At 34.5% G+C, this 22,400-nt stretch overlaps 1 protein-coding gene across 9 annotated transcripts in view; it reads right to left on the bottom strand.

The window, feature by feature from the left end:
- The window catches only part of BCAS3 (BCAS3 microtubule associated cell migration factor), a 592,326-nt gene that overhangs the window by 415,091 nt on the left and 154,835 nt on the right, over positions 1 to 22,400 (bottom strand). For all 9 annotated transcript variants that reach the window (XM_047708851.1, XM_047708852.1, XM_047708848.1 and 6 more), the window contains exons 11-12: positions 14,349 to 14,432; positions 2,262 to 2,432 (exon numbers count right to left, since the gene is read on the bottom strand). In XM_047708851.1, coding sequence (XP_047564807.1) covers positions 2,262 to 2,432; positions 14,349 to 14,432 — 255 coding nt within the window. The remainder of the gene's footprint in view (positions 1 to 2,261; positions 2,433 to 14,348; positions 14,433 to 22,400) is intronic.

Below are 22,400 nucleotides of genomic sequence, written 5' to 3' on the forward strand. Positions count from 1 at the left end.
CAACTTGCCATTTATTGAACATCAATTTATTTCCTGCTTTATAATAGAATTTTTAAATAAATTAAAATTTCAGAATGTTATAAGTGGGAATGAAAAGAGATTATGATCTCAACAAATAAGAGAAAAGATAACATTTTTAAGATTGGGCAACACTTAACTTCTTTTCACTTTTAAAAGCTAACAATTCTGTAATTCTTATTTCCTAATGAAGTACTTTACTTGTTTCAAGTGTCAACAACTCCCTTATCAAGGAAAAATGAATTTTGCAATTCCACAACCTCCAGTTCATTTCCATATTCCAAATCTGAGAATTCCATTTTAAACTAATAAAAAGTTAATAAAAAAGGGGGGGGCATGGGGGAACCACATTTGATAACATAAGGCCTAATACTAATCTTTTTAATATCATTACTTCAAGATTTTCTTTTTACATGTTCCTACACTTAAATATAATAAAACAAATTGAATTATTCCTCTATTTCATGAAAAATAATCAGATAACATTTTCTACTTCTAAATGACCACAAATCTGTCTGTCAACAAATGCTAGACACTTAACAGACTTACCTGGACTCACCAAACTAGACAATGTTGACTGTTACTACGTATTAAATGTGGGTGGCCTTGGATGTAAATTAATTAAGAACTAAAGGACAAAAGAAAACATTTTTTACTTTAACACCCATAAAACACTAAGGGTTTAAATATTTAATTCCAATTGAGAAAGAAAATTAACATCAGTCTATGTCTATCAACTTGAGCTAATTATCACTACTTAAAAAAATTTCATTACACTCAACTGAAAAGTTTGCTAGCACTTCATTAAAAAGAGTTTTAAACAAGATTTGGTGAACCACAAAGTTAACATGTGAGAGGTGGATTATCATTCAGATTTCAAATAAAATACAACAGCTAAATTGAATAACCCAGAATTTCAAAGATTTTTTTTGTCTTTTAATTGCAGTACAGTCCACGTGCTTTTGAAATGCCATCTGATCTTACTATAAGAACTAGTACATGAGTAGTGGTCAAAGGTAATCTTTTATCAGATACAGAACCATGTATTACTGGAAGGAGATTTTCTAAAAAGAACATGCAAAATTTAGGGTTAATACTTTAAAGATTCACGTAGCCTCCAGACATTATGTTCTGAAAACAGAAATATATATTATAGAAAAATTAAAATAATTTCTATTTGACAAATGTTGCTCTACTCCTATTCTATTCTAACAATCAACTTTAGATTGGATTTTTTGTAGCAATAATCACAAACTACTAGAATTTTAAAATCCTCTTCCTTTCAGAAATGTATTTTAAAATTCAAGACTATTAATAGAAAAGAAAATAACTTATGAGTACGTGGGGGGAGAAAACAAAATCCAATGGGTTTCTCATCAGCAATACATTGTCACATATTTTTCCATGTTTATAATCACTCCTTCTAAATGTTCCTGCATTATCGGAAGATATAGGATTTGGTAAGATGCATTACCATGTATGTATTCTAATATACATTTTGAGATATTTGTCCATTTTTCATATTTATAAATAAGTGTAATAAAATTTGATATTATTTACATTACTGTCACTTGTAACAATCATAATTAGTCAATAATTTTTTAAATTCCCTCCAAAATGTGGAAGGTCATATTGATTGCTTCTATGAGCAAGCCTCTACCTTAAAAATTAATTATTAAAGGATGCCTTGGCGGTTCAGTTGATTAGGCATCTGCCTTAAGCTCAGGTCATAATCTCAAAATCCTGGGATTGAGCCCCATATCAGGCTCCCTGCTCACAGGGGCATCTGCTTTTCCCTCTCACTCGGCCTCTCCCCCCAACTCATGTACTCTCTCTGTCTCTCAAATAAATAAAATCTTTTTAAAATCAATTATTAATCTTCTGATTTAGATCATAACAAACATCATTTTTTAAAAAATGTATTATAAATGCAAGAGTATAAAGAGGTATATAACTATTTATTTGTGAAACAAATGTCCTAATGAAGAGATAACAAGAACTCCTAGAACCTCAATTTTACCTTCAGGTACAAAATATTAATAACATTTGAAATAAGAGGTTTTAACATATTACTCATCTTTTCTTGAAAAAAAAATTCTAACCTGAAATAACCTCAATTTCTAGAATTCCAAATTAAGAATCTCCAAGGCCAAGTGCATCTGGCTGTTCCTGATCACAAATGACATTCTTAGTCACCCCAACCTTTGCAGAAAAAGGACATTGCCTACATCAGAAGTTCTTACCTGGCCCTCTCCAACTGTTTCAGTGTCAATTACTGTGATGATGCCTGGAACCAAAGGACTCCGCCTTGAATTACTATGGAGGGCAACATCGTCTTCTGTCACACCTGAAGGCAGTGTGCCTGTCAGCTGAGTCACTACTTTCCCGACCATTGTCAAACCAGTTTTCAATGTCTATAAAATGAAATGTAAAATATATAACTTCACATCAGTATTTGGATTCTAAACAGAAATATGCATTTTGTTAATTCTTCTATCTTTTAACTTCCTTATTCTCTTACAAGCCTATATGTAGCAGTGAATTGTCAAAGAAATTCAGTCTGACTTTTCATATGATCTTAAATTTTAGTTAGAAAATCAGTATTAATTTAAGTGAATGTTATCAGTAGAATCCCCAAAGTCAGAATAGCGAAAATAGAGCCATAGGTAAATACCCAAAAAGCTTTATTTCGCATGAAGGAACAATTATATATTATAAAAAAAAATTCTTCTCTCCCTTCTTCTTAATACATATAACAATGGCAAGATTTCATTCTTTTGGATGGCTGAGTAATATCCCATTGTGTTTATACACCACATCTTTATCCATTCATCAGTCAATGGACATTTGGACTCTTTCCATAATTTGGCTATTGTTGACAGTGCTGCTACAAACACTGGGGTGCATATGTCCCGTCAAATCAGCATTTTTGTATCCTTTGGGTGAAAGCCTAGTAGAGTAATTGCTGAATCACAGGGTAGTTCTATTTTTAACTTTTTGAAGAACCTCCATACTGTTTTTGTAAGTGGTTGTACCAGTTCATATTCCTACCAATAGTCTATGAGGGTTTCCCCTTTCTCTGCATCTTCACTAACATGTTGTTATATTTTGAAATACAAATCTAATTTTAAGTTTATTTTTTAGCATGAAAAAGACTGACCAATTGTAAAATTCCATTTGACCAATGGTAGAATAAAAAAGACTATGCTTTCAAAGTAAATCTATAATATGCTATTATATAATATTGTGCATCAAGATCAGGCATGTAGATACCTATTCCTATGCCACAGCCACACATCACAGGTGGGCCAGACAAGAGCCCCACATACTCCCATGCCAGAGCCATAGCCCTACCACAGTAGGTGGGCAGACACATGCAGCTCACACAGGAGACACTCCTTGAGTCCCTAGGAGAGATAAGTGCTTCTGAGCCTCACAAGCTATCTCCCACAAAAGCCACCCCTTCAAGACTATTAGAGGTAGTTGATTTGCCTAATAATAGAAACAAACACAGAAAGCCAAAATGAGAAGAAAGAGGAATATGTTCCAAAGAAAAAGACAAAACCTCAGAAAAAGACCTTAATAAAATGAGATAAGCAACAGAGTTCAAAATAATGGTCAAAAAGATACTCATCAAATTCAGAAGAATGAATGAACACAGTGCAAACTTCAACAAAAATAAGAGAAAATATTAAAAAGTATCAAACAGAAGCTACAGAGCTAAAAATATGAAAACTGAACTGAAAAATACACTATAGGAGTTCAACAGCAGACTAAATGAAGCAGACCAGTGAGATAGAAGGCAAAACAATGAAACTCACTCAAAGGAGCAAAAAGAAAAAAGAATTTAAAAAACAAAAACCTTAGGAGGACTTCAAGCAGAACAGCATTCACAATACAGGGTCCCCAGAGGAGAAGAGAGAAAGGGCCAGAAAAATTATTTTTAAAAAATAATAGCTAAAAATATCCCTAATCTGGGGAAGGAAACAGGCATAATGGTGGAAACCCCAGAGTGTTCCAAATAAGACAAACCCAAAGAGACCCACACCAAGACACATTATAATTAAAATGGTAAAAGTTAAAGAGAGAATTTTAAAAGCATCAAGAGAAATACATACAAGGAAACCATCTAAGGCTATCAAGATTTTTCAACAGAAACTTTGCAGTCCAAAGGGAGTGGCATGCCATATTCAAAGTGCTAAAAGGAAAAAACTTCCAACCTAGAATTCTCTACCCAGCAAAGTTATCACTCAGAATTAAAGGGGAAATAAGGGGGCACCTAGGTGGTGAAACTAGACAACTTTCTTATACATAAAAATTAACTCAAAATGAATTAAATAACTGAATGTAAGACCTGAAACCACAAAATTCCCAGAAGAAAACATAGTCAATAAGCTCATTAACATCAATCTTAGAGATGTGCTTGTGGATCTGTCTCCAAAGGCAAGGGAAACAAAAGAAAAAAAAAATTGGACTCTATCAAACTGAAAAGCTTCTGCACAGCACAGGAAACCATCATCAAAATGAAAACACTTAATGGAAGAAGACATTTGCAGATTACATATCTGAATACAAGGTTAATATCCAAAATATATAAAAAATTCACACAATTCAGCAACAATAACAAAAAATAAAAATAAAAAATGAGTAGAGGATCTGAATAGACGTTTTTCTGAAAAAGATATACAGATGGCCAAAAGACGTGAAAAGATGTTCAATATCACTAGTCAGCAGGGAAATGCAAATTAAAACCACAATGAATTATCATTTCACACCTGTTACAATGGCTATTATATATAAAAAAAAAAAAAGACAAGAAATCACAGGTGCTGGAGAGAATGTGGAGAAAAGGGAAGCCTTGTTAGCTGTCAGTAGGAATGCAAACTGGTGCAGCCACTACAGAAAACAGTATGGAGATTCCTCAAAAAGTTAAGAATAAATCTACCATATGATCCAGCAATTCTACTTCTGGGTATTTATTCAAAGAATATAAAAACAAATTCAAAAATTACATACACTCCTATGTTCAATGGAGCATTATATACAATAGCCAAGACATGGAAACAATGTAAGTGTTCACTGACAGATGAATTAGGATAAAGAGAATGTGATATATATATGTATATATATAATATATATATTTAGTTATAATATATAGTTATATATTATATATTCTATTTTTAATTTTTAATTAATTCATATATTTATATCAAAATATATTTATATTTATGTATGTAAATATATATATATAAAGAGGATGTGAGATATATATATCAGAATATTACTTAGCTACATAGAAGAATAAAATACTGCCATTTGTGACAAAATGGATGGACCTTGAGGGTATTGAGCTAAGTGAGATAAACCAGATGGAGAAAGACAAATACCATTTGATTTCATTTATATGTGGAATCTAAAAAAACAAACAAAAGAATATAAAAACAAACTTACAGAGAATAGATTGATGGTTACCAGAGGGGAAGGTGATCGGGAGGTGGGCAAAAATGGGTGAAGGCAGTCAATTTGATGGTGATGAACGGTGACTAGACTTTTGGTGGTAATCATTTTGTAATACATACAGATGTCAAATTATAAGGTACACGTAAAACTAATATGTTATATACCAATTTTACCTCAATTAAAAGAAAAAAAATTTGGCATGTGGAAATATAGTCTCCATCCAAGATACCAATTACTAGATGAATAAAACATCACAAAAGATTAGCTAAGAAGACTGTTTTTTCTCTGGTAACAGAAAACAATTCACTGTAATGCTTCTAATATACTATTTCAATTAGACAACTTAAGATGTTTTATAATTACATTTTAGTTCCATTTCATTCGAGGCAAATAGATAAAACAAACTCGTGAGTTATTTCTTTTATGTGAATCTTATTATCTGATTACTGCTATTTGCATTAACAAACAATAATGCGGAAGTAATGCGTTTCTGTGGGATTTTTTTTTGTCCCATAAAGAGAAAAAAACTAAAAGAAAGAGAAAAGCACATGATTCATATATATAAAAAAAAAAGATTTAACCAGCAGAGTGAAAATAAGTAGATTACATGGACATATCAGAAATTATGTAGGATATACACATTCAGAAATAATTTTTTCCAGGGGCACCTGGGTGGCTGAGTGGGTTAAAGCCTCTGCCTTCTGCTCAGGTCATGATCCCAGGGTCCTGGCATCGAGCCCCGCATAGGACTCTCTGCTCGGCAGGGAGCCTGCTTCCCTTCCTCTCTCTCTGAGTGCCTCTCTGCCTACTTGTAATCTCTATCTATCAAATAAATGAATAAAAATCTTTAAAAAAAAAAAGAATTTTTTCCAATTCTCAAATTGTGAGAAAAAAATTTTTTTAAATACTGCAAATTAATCTTAATGAAATGACTCCCTCTTTTTAGAATAATTATGGAGAATTCTGGCATATGCTATAGCTAAATTTTAAAATGAAAATTATTATATACATGGTATTTCAAATACTGTTTCATAAAAGATAGGGAAAGAAGGTACTTTATAAAGACCTAAATGTGATTTAAGCAACAATTAGATTGGAATTAAAATAAGGAAATGTATTTTCCAAGGAAATTTTCCATTAAAACACCATACAGCTAAGACTAATAATATATGTATTATTTTACTGTAGCTATGTCCTGTGGAATCTTTACTGTGCACTTGTCAAGGCTCTTAACATAGATGATCTCTACAGATTTACTCGAACACTTCTTTTCTATAGAAAAGAAAATTGAGGCTACAGAAGTTAAATGAAATGGCAGCTCAAACAGTTAACCAATGACAAAGCCAGAATTCAATACTAGAACTATCTCTAAAACCTGATTTCAACAGCCATCCAGTACTGCCTTGTATTCAAATCCTGTTACTACTTGTGACCTCACACTTCATGAATTCAGAACACAGACATATACCAGGGCAGGGGGTAGTGTGTGGAATGAAGACTATAATAGTGTGTCCTAATAAATACTTAAATAAAATGACCATCAAAGCCATTTGCGGAACTCAAGCAAAAAAATGTAACTTACTGCCGACTGAAACCATGAAAAAGCCACAAATCAATTCTAACTCTTTTGTTTAGCGCTAAAACCTCAGACTGCAGTGATTATAAAACACATTAGCATTCCTCAATTATCAGCCAAACATTTGTTTCAATAATTCACAAGCAATGACTTACACAAAGTCTGTTAGAGCGTTGTCAAGAAAGCCTCTGAAGGACCAACAAAATCAGGCGCCACTGTGTACTGATGTCAAAGCTGGCCAGGAAGCCTGATTAACCTCTGAGATGCCTCAGCTGCTATACTTACTCCATCAGGGCTAATGGAGATGCTCCCACTATCCCTTTATCAAAGATAAAGAGCTATCCCTTTATCAAAGGAATTCACTTTTCAGGTTTAAAGTCTGGTTGTATATCCTCTCCATTTGTCCTTGAGCCTATTATTTCATGCTTTTATACTAATAAACAGGAATAAAACTAAAAGAACTGGAGCACATGGAAAGTGGGAAGAAGTGTACTAAGGAGACCACGGATAAAAGGAAAAGTCAATGTAAGAGAATTAGGAAGAAACTCCAGAAAGGGGAAAACAGAGTAGTGTATTTCACAGTCAAAGGCTCATTATCACATGAAGATTTATTGATAATTCTCACACACACACCAAGAAAACTTACAACTACCATTTTATTAGTGGACAAAAATTTAAACCCAAAATTTAACAGTTATCAAATCTGAACTTTGTATAGTAAGTGACAAGATAGCACTTTTAAAGCTCATTAACTTTCAAAACACGGTATGATGCAGGGGGTGAAAGGGGTACTGGATGTTTCCTGCACCAGTAAAGACCTTTGCTTCTAGAAGAAATTTGTTACCATGTTAGACTCAAACACACTGATAAGAACTAGTGTCCAGAAGAAATCCATAATGTTATTCAATAGTGTTCACATACCATATTTAGGTACCTAAATCATCTCAGAGTAATTAGTCTTTAGATTTTAGCCAAAAGAACCTGTACATACCTGATGACTTCCTCAATATACCAAAAATGATGAAAACTCAATAAAAATTAGAAATAAAAAAATCTAATTTGGCCAAATAGAGAATATTAAATTAGGCTGAGTGTCTTCACAGTCTGAGGGAGCTAAAAAATTTATTATATTCCTGACAGATCTTAACAAGAGTTATTCACCGATCTAAATTTTATCATGTAGGAGAGCTGAAAGTAAGACTTTACCAGATATGTCAGATAATCCACTCTGACCAAAAATTCAAATGAGCATGGTACTTATTCTGTTCTGTGTAGACAGATTTGCCGCAGGGTCACTAGTCATCTTTAACCTTTCTCATGCTGTATCAGTTGTCTTCCCTGTCCATTAGTGCTAATGGTGCTGCTCTCACAAAAGCTGTTAGTTGTCATTAAGAAGTTATCAGATAACCAGGGAAAAAAGGAGGCATTTTTATTAAATCAATTTATCACACTGGGGGTAAAACACATTAAAAGGAAAGATCAAAGAGGACAGATGCATGGTAATTAGGAAATACAGACCAAAATTTTATAAATGTATCAAAATAACCAATTTGAATTATTTCAGTATTAGACTTTTCCCCTTAACACTGCCACAGGGAATTCATCACCATTATATTCTAAGGAAAGCCACATAAATTATTTGGAAAAGCAAGGAGAAAAAAATCTAAAAGTATAAAGATTAATTTTAAGTGCTATTTAAAAATCCAGAAAATTTAAAAAGATCATTTCCTCTAAGGAGATTCAAGTACATATATAATTAATATATTTGTACTTACAACTATATGGTGAGACAAAAAGTAAGAAAAAATTTAATAATTAATCCTTCCACATGACAAAGTTACTACCTTGTATGATGCCCTGTAAACAGCTCTCATCAGTGAGAGAAAAATACTAATGATTACTCGTTCAGAAAAAGTTATTTAACAAGCAATGTGAATATTTCAAGATTATTATTTTCTTAAGGAGCACATACTACATGGCTTTTTAAATATCTTCCATGTTCTATCTCAAAATAAATATATTACCTAGAAATTATAAAAATGGTAAGAAATTATAAGAAATTTTATTTTCTATTTCCAGTAATGGCAGGCTAGGTAAATCAGGTCAGTCCTACCAATGAAAACAAGTAGGGTAACTGGGGAGAATTTTTTTTTTTCAACTCTGCTTAAAGGTACTAAATATTTAACAAGATAGTAAAGAGTTACTAGATCCAAATCCGAGAGAACAAGAAAATCCAGACATCTAAGCAGGACAGTTAGGCCTAGATGTATCTAATGATTCTAGGAGAGGCTTCTAAGAGACTGAGTGGCACTTTTGATGGACTTCTGGTACTAGGTGGTCATGTGCAAGGGGGTCTACCTGGTGACTTACCTCCATGTTTTTTGCTTAAGACACAAAGGAGTATACAACAGAGATGAGAGTAAACCTGTAGTAATCGGGATCTCATAGCTATTTCAGCTAAGCTTTACTTAAATAATTTAAGTAACTCAACCCCTGAAATCTTGGCATTACAGGATCCAAGACTGATAGTGCCACAGAACTGTGGTGTCTCAAACTCAAAATTGTTTTTAAAGATTTTTTTAAATAAATTCTGGCAAACAAAGAATCATGATATCATTGGTGAGAACCAGCAAAAATAATAAACAATAAAAATACCCCCCAAAAAAGCCAGACACTGGAGATATCAGAAATAGACTTTAAAATAACTATGTTTACTACATTTAAACAGTTTGGTACTTTGAGAAAAAACTGAACTCTAGAGAACCAGAAACTATCACTATTTACTAAAAGATTTTATCAATGCATATATGTTTGATTTTATCAAACTTTTTGTGTCTACGTATATAAGATAATCATGTAATTGTTCTCCGTTATTCTGTTCATGTAGCAAATTTCATTCACTGATTTTGAGTAATTAGCCAGCCTGTATTGGAATTACCCCACTCGATTGTGACATTATCATTACAATATACTGTTTAATTTTTTTCGGCTAGTATTTTGTTTAGGATTTTTCATATTCATGAGTAAGACTACAGTTTTCCTCTTTCATAATGTTCTCGTGAAGTTTCAGTATCAAGGTGATCCTGCATCATAAATCAAGATAAGGCACTATATGACTTTTTTATTCTATGGAAGTCTTTGTAATATTGCCATTGTTCACTCTTAAATGTTCGCATTTCTTGAAGAAGGTTTCTAGGTCTAAAGATCTGTAGGTGAGATTGTTCTTTTCTTAGTAAACTTATACAGTTTACTGTATATTCCCTTATACAGAAAAGTATGGGAATTATAAGTATACATCATGATGAATTTTCACAAGTGAATATGCTAATATAATACAAATAAATATAATACATCATGTAATAGTAACAAAGACAAAAAAACATATTTATACTACTTAATTAGAGAAGTCATTTTGATATACTTACCATGGGAAACTGGAACTGTTTTATACCTCAGAAGGCTAATTTACCCACAAAGTTTCTTATATCTAATAACTTACTAAGAGAAATTATCATTTGGGAGGTAAATGAGATGATTCTCAACTTACCAACCTTTCCTATAAAAAAAAAAAATCCACAAAGGAAGGATCATTCCATTTCTGGCAAAATTTTGGGAAAATAACTAGATACTACACACTGATACTAAATACCAAATTAATTTAATATTTTAAAAGAAATCTCAAAATATTCATGCTAACACAGGAGTCCACAAGTACATAAACATTATATAAGAAAAACGTTTTTAAAAATATTTCATGGCATGGGGCGCCTCGGTGATTCAGTAAATTAAGCGTCTGCCTTCAACTCAGGCCTTGATCCCAAGGTCCTGGGATCAAGCTCCACATCAGGCTCCCTGTTCATTGGGGAGCCTGTCTCTCCCTCTCCCTCTGCCCCTCCCCCTGCTCCTGCTTTTTCTCCCTCTCAAATAAATAAAGTCTTCAAAAAAATATTTCATATAAGTTACACACAAGATTAAAAAAAAAAGGCAGTATATAGGGACACCCGGGTGGTACAGTCAGTTAAGCAATCAGACTCTTGTTTTCAGGTCAGGTCATGATCTTACGGTCATGGGATCAAGCCCCACCTCGGGCTCTGCACTCAGCATGGAGTCTGCTTGAGACTCTCTCCCACTCCTTCTGTCCTTCTTTCCTCAAATAAATAAATCTTAAAAAAAAAAAAAAGCAATGTGTAATATATGATTGGATTTAACAACCCAGTAAGTCCAAAAAGATTATCAAGAAATAGGTGACTTTAGGGGTGCCTGGGTGGCTCAATGGGTTAAGCCTCTGCCTTTGGCTCAGGTCATGATCTTGGGGTCCTGGGATCAAGCCCTAGATGGGGCTCTCTGCTCAGCAAGGAGCCTGCTTCCCCCTCTCTCTCTCTGCCTACTTGTGATCTCTGTCTGTCAAATAAATAAATAAAATCTTTAAAAAAAAAAAAAAGAAAAGAAAAATAGGTGACTTTACAGATGGCTAACAAACACATGGAAAGATGCTCAACATCACTCAACATCTATGAAATACAAATCAAAATTGCAATGAGATACCACTTCACACCAGTCAGAATGACTAAAATTAACAGAAAACAACAGGTGTTGACGAGGATGCAGAGAAAAGGGAACCCTCTTAACACTGTTGGTGAGAAGGCGAACTGGTGCAGCCACTCTGGAAAACAGTACGGAGGTTCCTCAAAAAGTTAAAAATGGAACTACCCTATGACCCAGCAACTGCACTACGAGGTACTTATCCAAATAGCACAAAAATACTAGTTTGAAGGGACACATGCACCCCAATGTTTCTAGTAGCATTACCAACAACCCAAACTATGGAAAGAGCCCAAATGTCCATCAACTAATGAATGAATAAAGATGTGGAACATATGCACAACAGAATATTATTCAGCCATAAAAAAGAATAAATCTCGCTATTTGCAGAGAGGTGGATGGAACTAGAGAGTATTATGCTAAGTGAAATAAGTCAGAGAAAGACAAATATCATACGATTCCACTCATCTTTGGAATTTAAGAAACAAAACAAATGAACATGGGGAAGAAAAAAAAAAGAAGCAAACCAAGAAACAGACTCTTAACTATAAAGAACAAACTGAGGGTTACTGAAGGGGAGGTGGGGAGGTGGAATAAATACATGATGGGTATTAAGGGCACTTGTGATGAGCACTGGGTATTGTATATGGGTGATGAGTCCCTGAATTCTACAGCTGAAACTCATGTTGCACTGTATGTGAACTAATTGGAATTTAAATAAAAATAAGGAAAGGAGAGAACGAAGGGAAAGGAAGGAAGGAAGGAAGAGAGGAAGGGAGGGGGGAAGATAAAGAGGGGGGAAGGAAAGAAGGAAGGAAGGACTTTTTTATGTCCATGGTTTTATTCTTCCTTCATTTTGTAAATTTATAAAGAGGAGCATGAATTAGCATTAAAATCAGACAAAAGCGAGTAAACAAAAATTAAATATTAACTACTTTATTCAAGAGTTAATGCTGGAATTTTATAAAATGCTAGAGCTAACAGTGAATTTCAATCCCCACCAATTTCATTAGGGACAAACTGCCTATTGGAAATCAATGGGATTAAAGTGTTGTCATCATAATTTCTGAGAGTTTAAATATGAAGACATGAACTTATCCCTTACAGTTCTCAATATGTGGTAGAGAAAAACTGGGGAGTTCACACTTGTTTTTCTCAAAGTCTATTAAGTCTAGCCTCATTCCAGCATGTCCACATTCAGCTGACAGTTAAACAGCAAAATGGTTACTACATGAAGCAAGTCACTTTCCTTTTATGTAGGCACACAAACTTGTGACAGCAAAGCAGAGCTGAAAAGTTGTCCTTTATGACATAAACTGAAAATTATTCAGGTAATAATACAATGAGCTATCCCAGTGAAAGTATACGGCACAGATAAATCCAAAAAGAATCTAATACTTGAGAATTAGATATCATTGGTATATTTTGTGGATCTATTATAAACTAAATGAATAACACTGATTACTGTCTCAGATTTCTCTCCTTTGAAATAACCATCATAATTCTTGCTTACACAAAGGAGAAAAGTAAGCAATTTTTATGAAGATTCTAAAATCTAAAATACACAGTGATGTAAGCATAAAGACATTCAGCATTTCCTTTCTGAGCAAAAAATATGTAATGCTTTTCTCATCAAACCTAGGAACACATTCTAAAGTCCATCATGTAAGCACTTGTGATCAATCTTGAAGTATTTTTGTATTTGTTTTATATAAAACAGTGTGACCTTTCATTCCCTCCCTGTGGTTTGCTTTAAACTGTTGTCCTTTTCTGAATAGTTGTGTTTTTTATTACATGCTGTCATTTAGATTCACTATGTCATCCCTATTATTAGAATTGTTTTGTTGTATAGTTCACAATTCAAAAGGATAGTGATTATAAGAATACCTTATAATCAGCATAAAGTTTACGAGTCATCATCGAAATTAACCCTCACACACACAGAAAGAACTCATTTGCAAACACACAGGGGGCAGCCCTGTGACATGAAAGAGTCTTTGAATGTGCCAGGGGTTTGACTTGAATTTTCTTAAGGAATAATATTCCTTCTATGTCAAGAAGATTCATAAATGTTCAAAGATACGAAAGGATTCAGTATAGGTAGAATGATACAAATCAGAGAAAAAGAACCCAGAAGTCAGTACTGAAAACATGCAAAGCTTCTTTCACAAGTGTTATTAATTAGGTAAAAAAGACTTTAATCGAGCTAAAAGACCTAAAATTTAAAATTTAAAAATTTAAATTAGAATTTAAAATTTAAAAATTTAAATTAGAATTAAAAATTTTAAGTTGGATGAACACAGGGACGCCTGGGTGGCTTAGTCAGTTAAGCAGCTGCCTTCAGCTTAGGTCACAATCCCAGAGTCCTGGATTCGAGTCCTGCATTGGGCTCCTTGTTTAATGGGGAGCCTGCTTCTCCCTCTGCCTGCTCTGCCTGCTGTTCCCCCTGCTTGTGCTCTCTCCCTCTGATAAATAAATAAATAAAATTAAAAAAAAAAGAAGCTAAAACTGGATGAACACAAACCCTATAATCATTGCAAGAGAAAATAATATTTTATCTATGAACACTAAGAGATTAAATACCTAATCATTTAGTCATCAATCCTCATGAGTGGCAAAATAATTCTAACTTACTTAAGTTTATTCCGTATTTGTGAATGAAAAGGGAAGGAGTCATTTCAATACAACTCAGCAGAGAAACCTGATAGTTACTCCACAGAATCACAGCTCCCAGGGACTACTTGATACTCACTTTAGCAGCACTAATGACTGTGGCAGTGTAAGACTGAATGTTGTCTCCACAGGCTCCACCACGGGACTGATGACATCGAATCAGCTGGAAAAAGAGAGACAGAAAGAAGCCAGAGAGTCATTTCTCTTAAACTGTTTAACTCCGTAGGCTATTAGGATAGGGCTTATTTACCGTGCAGCAAAATGGTGGTGGGTGGGAATGTTTGTACAAGTGTTTCAAACAGCTAAAAGCTCCTGCTGAGACACTTTTCCCCCGTTTTATAATCTACTGGTGCCACTCAGGCAGTTTCATGCTCAAATACAATTTTTAATTACAAGATGAATAGTCTTTAAGAATTCATAAACTCTGAAATGGTAGTATTTAGGATCTGGCCATCTTTCCACAAATAAATTTCATAACATAATCAAAGGACTTAGACTTGACTTCCTAACATTAAATATTTAACATGCTAGCAAATTGGAAGCTCTGTCCTCTTAATTCCTACAGAAAGACTGTAAAAGATAACCAAAAAGAGAGAGAGAGAGCAAATGAGAGAGATGAAAGAATATGTCATATTTCCATTTTAAATTGAGTCAGTGGAAAAGTGGTACAAATTATGCATAAGACAACCACGACACACAGAGTAGCTGTCCACTTCAGAGGGCTTACTAGTATTACCATTAGAATGAAAAAGACATGCCTTTACCCATGACTGATGTAAATGAATCAACCTGTCAATTTTCAAAGCGAATCACTAATTTAACATGCACAACTGTCTTCTGTGCTAAGCAACACACCAGGATTAAATTCTCCACTGCTCCTATACTTCCTAAATTTAAGTTTTCTTAAAACAAAGCAGAAAAGCACTCATTAGCCAGATTTTTACATTGAAAAATTTTTTAAAATAAAATGACAGTAGTAGAATACTAGAACAGCTCCACATTGGGTTATGGATTATTTTAAAGGCCTACAGAATTCAGATAGAATCTTCCTCTTTCAAAACATAAAAACAAACAAAAAAAACCATAAAAACAAAAAATGCTTATATAATTTAAAACACGATCACTTGGTAAATATTAATACATAAGCTTTTCTGTTCTTTTATTCTAAAATCAAAATTTTGAGGGTGCCTGAGTGGCTCAGTCAGTTAGGCACCTGCCGTTGGCCTGAGTCATGATCCTGGAGTCCCAGGATGGAGTCCCAGGATTGAGTCCCGCAACAGACTCGCTGCTCAGTGGGGAGTCTGCTTTTCCCTCTGACCCTTCCCCCTCTGGTGCTCTCTCACTCTCTCTCCCAAATGAAAAAATAAAAAATCTTAAAAAAAAAAAAAAGAAGAAGAAGAAGAAGAAGAAAAGGAGGAAGAAAAAAATCAGAATTTTCTTCATCAATGACACTGTATTAAAAAACAATTCCTCGGGGCGCCTGGGTGGCTCAGTGGGTTAAAGCCTCTGCCTTTGTCTCAGGTCATGATCCCAGGGTCCTGGAATCGAGCCCCACATCGGGCTCTCTGCTCAGCAGGGAGCCTGCTTCCCTTCCTCTCTCTCTTCCTGCCTCTCTGCCTACTCGTGATCTCTGTCTGTCAAATAAATAAATAAAAATCTTTAAAAAAAATAAAATAAAAAATAAAATAAAATAAATAAAATTAAAAAACAATTCCTCAAAGCAATAATAATATGTTAGAATGGAATATCTTTAAAAGTCTGATAGGAGATGTATAGCTGGCACATGAAATGGCTGCTGAAGCAGATTCCAAGGTCAGCAGTGAGGAATTTTCCAAATGACAGGTGATGGCAAATGTGGTTTCAAATAGGGGAAAACAGAGTTCAAAAGTGATTGTTTTAGGGACACCTGGGTGATTCAGTCGGTTAAGTGTCTGCCTTCGGTTCAGGTCATGATCCCTGCGTCCTGGGATGGAGTCCCACATTGGGTTCCCTGCTCAGCAGGGAGCCTGCTTCTCCCTGTCCCTCTGCCTGACACTCCCCCTGCTTGTGCTCTCTCCTCTCGCTCTCTCTCAAATAAATAAATTGTCTTAAGAAAAAGAAAGAAAGAAAGAGAGGAAGAGATCGTTTTAACTAATAAAAAGTAACCCTTTGACTCACTCACTCATTCATTTGTTCATTCATAAGTACATGTTCAAAGAATTATGAAAGTTATCCCTCTGCTGCTTCCTGCTGCATGTGTAAGAAAAAACATCTTAAGAAATACTACCATTTTTTTTCTGTTTCAGGAATAATCAGGAATAAATCTACAAAAGCAAGCAATATCATCACTTTTTCAATTCAACTAAAACTGAGTCAGCATTTCTATACAAACATAACTAAGTCAGAACTTTTTGTTTAAAACGTTAGGCTCATTAGAAATTACATTTGTCATCTCAATTCATCAAAATTAAAGACAAATCAGAAATTTCTGTAGTGCAACCTCTATAAAATGGATTAATTTCCAGGAAATATAAGTTAAAAAGGCAACATACAAAAGAGCACATGTGTTATGTTATCTTTTTGGAAAGAAAGGGAAATATAAATATATATAACATAGTGAAATATATAAGCATGTAAACAAAAAATAAATATAAAAAATATTTTAAAAATATTTAAGGGGCACCTGGGTGGCTCAGTCAGATAAGCATTAGACTCTTCGTTTCAGCTCAGGTCATGATGTCAGTGTCCTGAGATTGAGCCCCGCATCAGGCTCTGTTCTCAACGTGGAGTCTGCTTGTCCCTCTCCCGCTGCTCCTCCCCCTTTTTCTCTCTCCCTCTCTCTCACTCTCTCATAAATAAATAAAATCTTTAAAAAATTATATATCAAATGAAAACGGTAAAAACAATGAAGGAAGGCAGAAAGTGAGAAATAAAGGACAAACTAATCAAAATAATATGTTAACACAGTATTAGCACATCTTCAGTTTTGGGCAGTAACAGGAATGGACATAACTGCAAGAAATCCTGAACTCTTTTTATTTGCATTGATATTTATAATGTTGTGAGCAAGCAATTCTGCCATTACTTTTTCAATTATAGGAGTAAACAAAGAAATAAATATGCTGATATCAGTCTCCCATGCAAAAAAAGGACAAATCAATGTGAGATGGAGGATGAAAGGAAAGAATCCTATGGAAATACCCATGTGTACCCTTCATTTCCAAAATATGTGTGTAGGTGCATAAGTATGTATGTATATGTATATTTGCTGATTTACGTACATATAGAAGTATGTATGTAATATGCAGTGTTTCCAAACTTTGTCCACTGAAAGTGTCTAAAAGCAAAAACAGCCCCATAACAATGAGCACATCCACTGGACAAAGCTTAGTATCTAAAGCCATGGCCCATTAAAAGGAACAGGGGAATCAGAAGTAGAGGATTCCAGGACTGACAACAGGGCAGATACTAGATGAACCTTAACTTATGATAGCAAGTAAAGTAATTTTTAAAAAATTTTAAGTAAAAAATTGATGAAGGCATGTCACCATGTCACAAGAACCAGCCTGAAGGGCTCTCCTTGGTCAATTGTGGGACAATTTGAAAGCCACAATAATTAAGGACAAAAAAATTACACTATAAGAAATACAGAACAATATTCATGTTGTATTCTAGCCAGAAATATATAACCTGAATATAATCAAGAGAAAACATTAAAAAATCAAACTAAAAATCATTCCATTAAAAAAAGGGGGTGTAAGGAGTAGTGGTAGGGGGCTATATTCTTCAAAATCATCAATGCTGTAAAAGACAAAGCAAGACTGTCAACTCTTACATATTAAAAGAATCTCAGGGGCGCCTGGGTGGCTCAGTGGGTTAGGACCTCTGCCTTCGGCCCAGGTCATGATCCCAGGGTCCTGGGATCGAGCCCCACATCGGGCTGTCTGCTCCGCAGGGAGCCTGCTTCCTCTTCTCTCTCTCTCTCTGCCTGCCTCTCTGCCTACTTGTGATCTCTGTCTGTCAAATAAATAAATAAAATCTTTAGGGAAAAAAAAAAAAGAATCTCAGGGGACATCCCAACAAAATATAATATCTGATCCTAGCCTGGACCCTGAACTACAAAAAAAAAAGCTCTACAAATGATATGATGGGGTTAATTGATAAAACTGGAATATGGGTGGTAAAATAGCTAAAAGCATTTTCTCAAGATTAAATTGACTGATAAGTATTTAGGGGTAATGTGATATATGCAACTCACTCTGAAATAATAAAAGGTACATGAGTGTGCTTTGTGGTATCTGTACTATATTTATTCTTACAGCTTTTCTGTAAGCTTTCCTAGTTAAAAGTAAGTTTAAAGAGAAGCCCTGAAAACAAACCCCTTGAAAACAGAACTACCCTACAACCCAGCATTTGCACTACTGGGGATTTACCCCAAAGACACAATTGTAGTAATCTGAAGGGGCACCTGCATCCCAGTATTTATAGCAGCAATGTCCACAATAGCCAAACTATGGAAAGAGCCCAGATGTCCATTGACAGATGAATGGATAAAGAAGATGTAGTATATATATATATACAATGGAATATTACTCAACTAGCAAAAAATTAAAAAATGAACTCTTGCCATTTGCAACAACATGGGTGGAAAGAGAGGGTATTATGCTAAGCGAAATAAGTCAATCAGAGAAGGACAATTATTGTATGATCTCACTTATATATGGAATTTGAGAAACAAAGCAGAGGATCATGGGGGAGGAGAGAAAAAAAATGAAACAAGATGAAACCAGAGAGGGAGACAAACCATAAGAGACTCTTAATCTCAAGAAACAAACTGAGGGTTGCTGGAGGTGAGGAGCATGGAGGGATGAGGTAATGGGGTGTTGGACATTAAGGAGGGCATGTGATGTAAGGAGCACTGGGTATTATATAAGACTGATGACTCACTGACCTCTACCTCTAAAACTAATAATATATGCTAATTTACTGAATTTAAATTTAAAAACTAACTAAAAAAAAAAAAAGAAAAACCCAATCAGTATATATGGCCTCTTTCTTTATGACTTAATTTTATTGTTTTATTTATTTAAAGTTTTAATTTAAATTCCAGTTAGTTAATATATAGTCTAACATTAGTTTCAGATGTACAATTTAGTGATTCAACACTTACATACAACACCTGGTGCTCATCACAAGTGCCCTTCTTAATTCTCATCACCTATTTACCCCATCCCTTCACCCACACCTCACCTCTGGTAACCATCAATTTGTTCTCTATAGTTAAGAGTCCTTTTCTTGGTTTGCCTCTCTTTTTTCTCCACTATGCTCATTTGTTTTGTTTCTTAAATTCCACACATGAGTGAAATCATATGGTATTTGTCTTTCTCTGACTGACTTATTTTGCTTAGCATAATACTCTCTACTCCATCCACATCACCGCAAATGGCAAGATTTAGTCTTTGTTATGGCTAATATTCCATTGTGTATGTATGTATGTATATACATATGTGCGTGTGTATACATATATATCTATATAGATATATTTTTTTTTTAAGACTTTTATCTATTCATTTGGCAGACAGAGATCACAAGTGGGCAGAGAGGCAGGCAGAGAGAGAAGAGGAAGCAGGCTCCCTATCGAGCAGAGAGCCCGATGCAGGGCCTGATCCCAGGACCACGACCTGAGCCAAAGGCAGAGACCTTAACCCACTGAGCCACCCAGGCGCCTCATATCACATCTTCTTTATCCATTCCTTGGTTATTGGAATTGGACTATTTCCATAATTTGGTTATTATGTAATGTTGCTATAAATATTGGGGTACATGTATCCTTCTAAATTAGTATTTTTGTATTCTTTGGGTAAATACACAGTAGTACAACTGCTAGATTGTAAGGTAATTCTATTTTTAATTTTTAACTCCATACTGTTTTCCAGAGTGGCTATACCAGTTTCATTCCCACCAGTACTGCTAGAAGTTCCCCTTTCTCTACATCCTCACCAACACCTATTGTTTCTTGTGTTGCTGATTTTAGCCATTCTGACAGGTGTGAGGTGATATCACACTGTAGTTTTGATTTGTATCTCCCTAATCATCAGTGATGTTGAGCATCTTTTCATGTGTCTCTTGGCCATCTGTATGTCTTTGGAAAAATGTTCGTTCATGTCTTCTACCCATTTTCACTAGATTATTCATTTTTGGGGTGTTGAGTTTATTGAATTCTTTATATATTTTGGATACTGACCCTTTATCAGATATGTCATATGCAAATATCCTCCCCCATTCCATAGGTTGCCTTTTGTTTTACTGATTGTTTCCTTCACTGTGCTGAAGTTTTTTTATCTTGAGGAAATCCCAATAATTTATTTTTGCTTTTGTTTCCCTTGCCTCGGGTGACATATCTAATAAGAGGTTGCTATGGCTGATGTCAAAGAAGTTACTGCCTGTGTTCTCCTTTAGGATCGTCTTGGTTTCCTGACTCATATTTAAGTCTTTTTAAAAATTTATTGTTAACATATATTATTTGTTTCAGGGGTACATGTCTGTGATTCATCAGTCTTACACAATACATAGCGCTCACCACAATATATACCCTCCCCAATGTCTATCACCCAGCCACCCCACCGCACCCAGCCACTCCAACTCCCCTACCTGTCCTCTGCTCCAGCTACCCTCAGGTTGTTTTCTGAGATTAAGGATCTCTTATGGTTTGTTTCCCTCTCTGGTTTCGTCTTGTTTCATTTTTTCCTCTCTTCCCCTATGATCCTCTGCTTTGTTTCTCAAATTCCACACATAAGTGAGATCATATGATAATTGTCTTTCTCTGATTGACTTACTTCGCTTAGCATAATACCCTCTCTTTCCATCCATGTTGTTGCAAATGGCAAGATTTCTTTTTTTTGCTGGTTGAGTAATATTCCATGTTATATGTGTGTGTGTGTGTGTGTATACATATATATGTATGTATGTATAGGAAACGTACATACGTATATGCATATATGTACATATAGATATATCTATGTATGTGGGTAATATATACATATATATATACACACACACACACACTACATCTTCTTTATCCATTCATCTGTTGATGGACATCTGGGCTCTTTCCATAGTTTGGCTATTGTGGACATTGCTGCTATAAACACTGGGATGCAGGGCCCCTTCGGATTACTACATTTGTATCTTTGAGGTAAATCTCCAGTAGTACAAATACTGAGTTATAGGATAGCTCTATTTTCAACTTTTTGAGGAACCTCCATACTGTTTTCCAGAGTGGCTACACCAGCTTGCATTCCCATATATAGCCTCTTGCTTAAAATTTTAGTCAAAGAGCATTTTCATTGAAAGAGATTGTTACTCCAAAATTTAATTAAATTTTGCAATTCCACACTCAGCCCAAAAACCAAAACAATCAGAAACTGTTACCAAAGCAATTAGAAACTGTTAATAAATACTAGCATTTTTGTAAATACTATGGAAAGACATTTATCTAAAAATATTTTCTTCAAAGGATGGTAAAGTTATCTGATTAACAAACTCCTTGTAAATGCCACTACACCTTCTGGTCTCTGTATAGAATGCTAGTTATTAATGACACTTATCTCTACAAAGGCAAGACAAGCAAGACAACTGGCACACACCCAAGTATGCATCTATGAAGGGAGTTCCTTCTGCTAGAAAACAATATGTAACTATTTGCATAACACCTACAATTCTAAATGGGTAGTTTCCCACGTGTGAGAATACATTTACAAGAGCCAAAAGACAATTTTTGCATATTCTTCTTGGATATCTCCAGCACTCAAGGAAACGTATTACAGATATAAATATTAGAAGATATCATTATGTCACCACTGAATTGTATGCCTCTTGTCTTTTTTGAAAATATTTTGAAAAGAGCTATTTTTATGAGATATACTAGAAATGGCATTATGACACTCAGTAAGACGCAAAATATCTGTAGCAAACAGAATTTTGGGAAAAGTATCAAGAAATTTATCTACAAAAATAACTTTCTTCAGGAGTTTCTTGATTTTGTGAATTCCAGAGATTTACATGCTCAGTGGTTTCTCCAAATAATTATTGTACTTGCCATATTCAGACTTGTGTCAAAAATTCTTCAATAAATATTATTTCCTATTATTCT

The sequence above is a fragment of the Lutra lutra genome, chromosome 16, assembly GCF_902655055.1.
Source record: "Lutra lutra chromosome 16, mLutLut1.2, whole genome shotgun sequence".
NCBI classification, from domain to species: domain Eukaryota; kingdom Metazoa; phylum Chordata; class Mammalia; order Carnivora; family Mustelidae; genus Lutra; species Lutra lutra.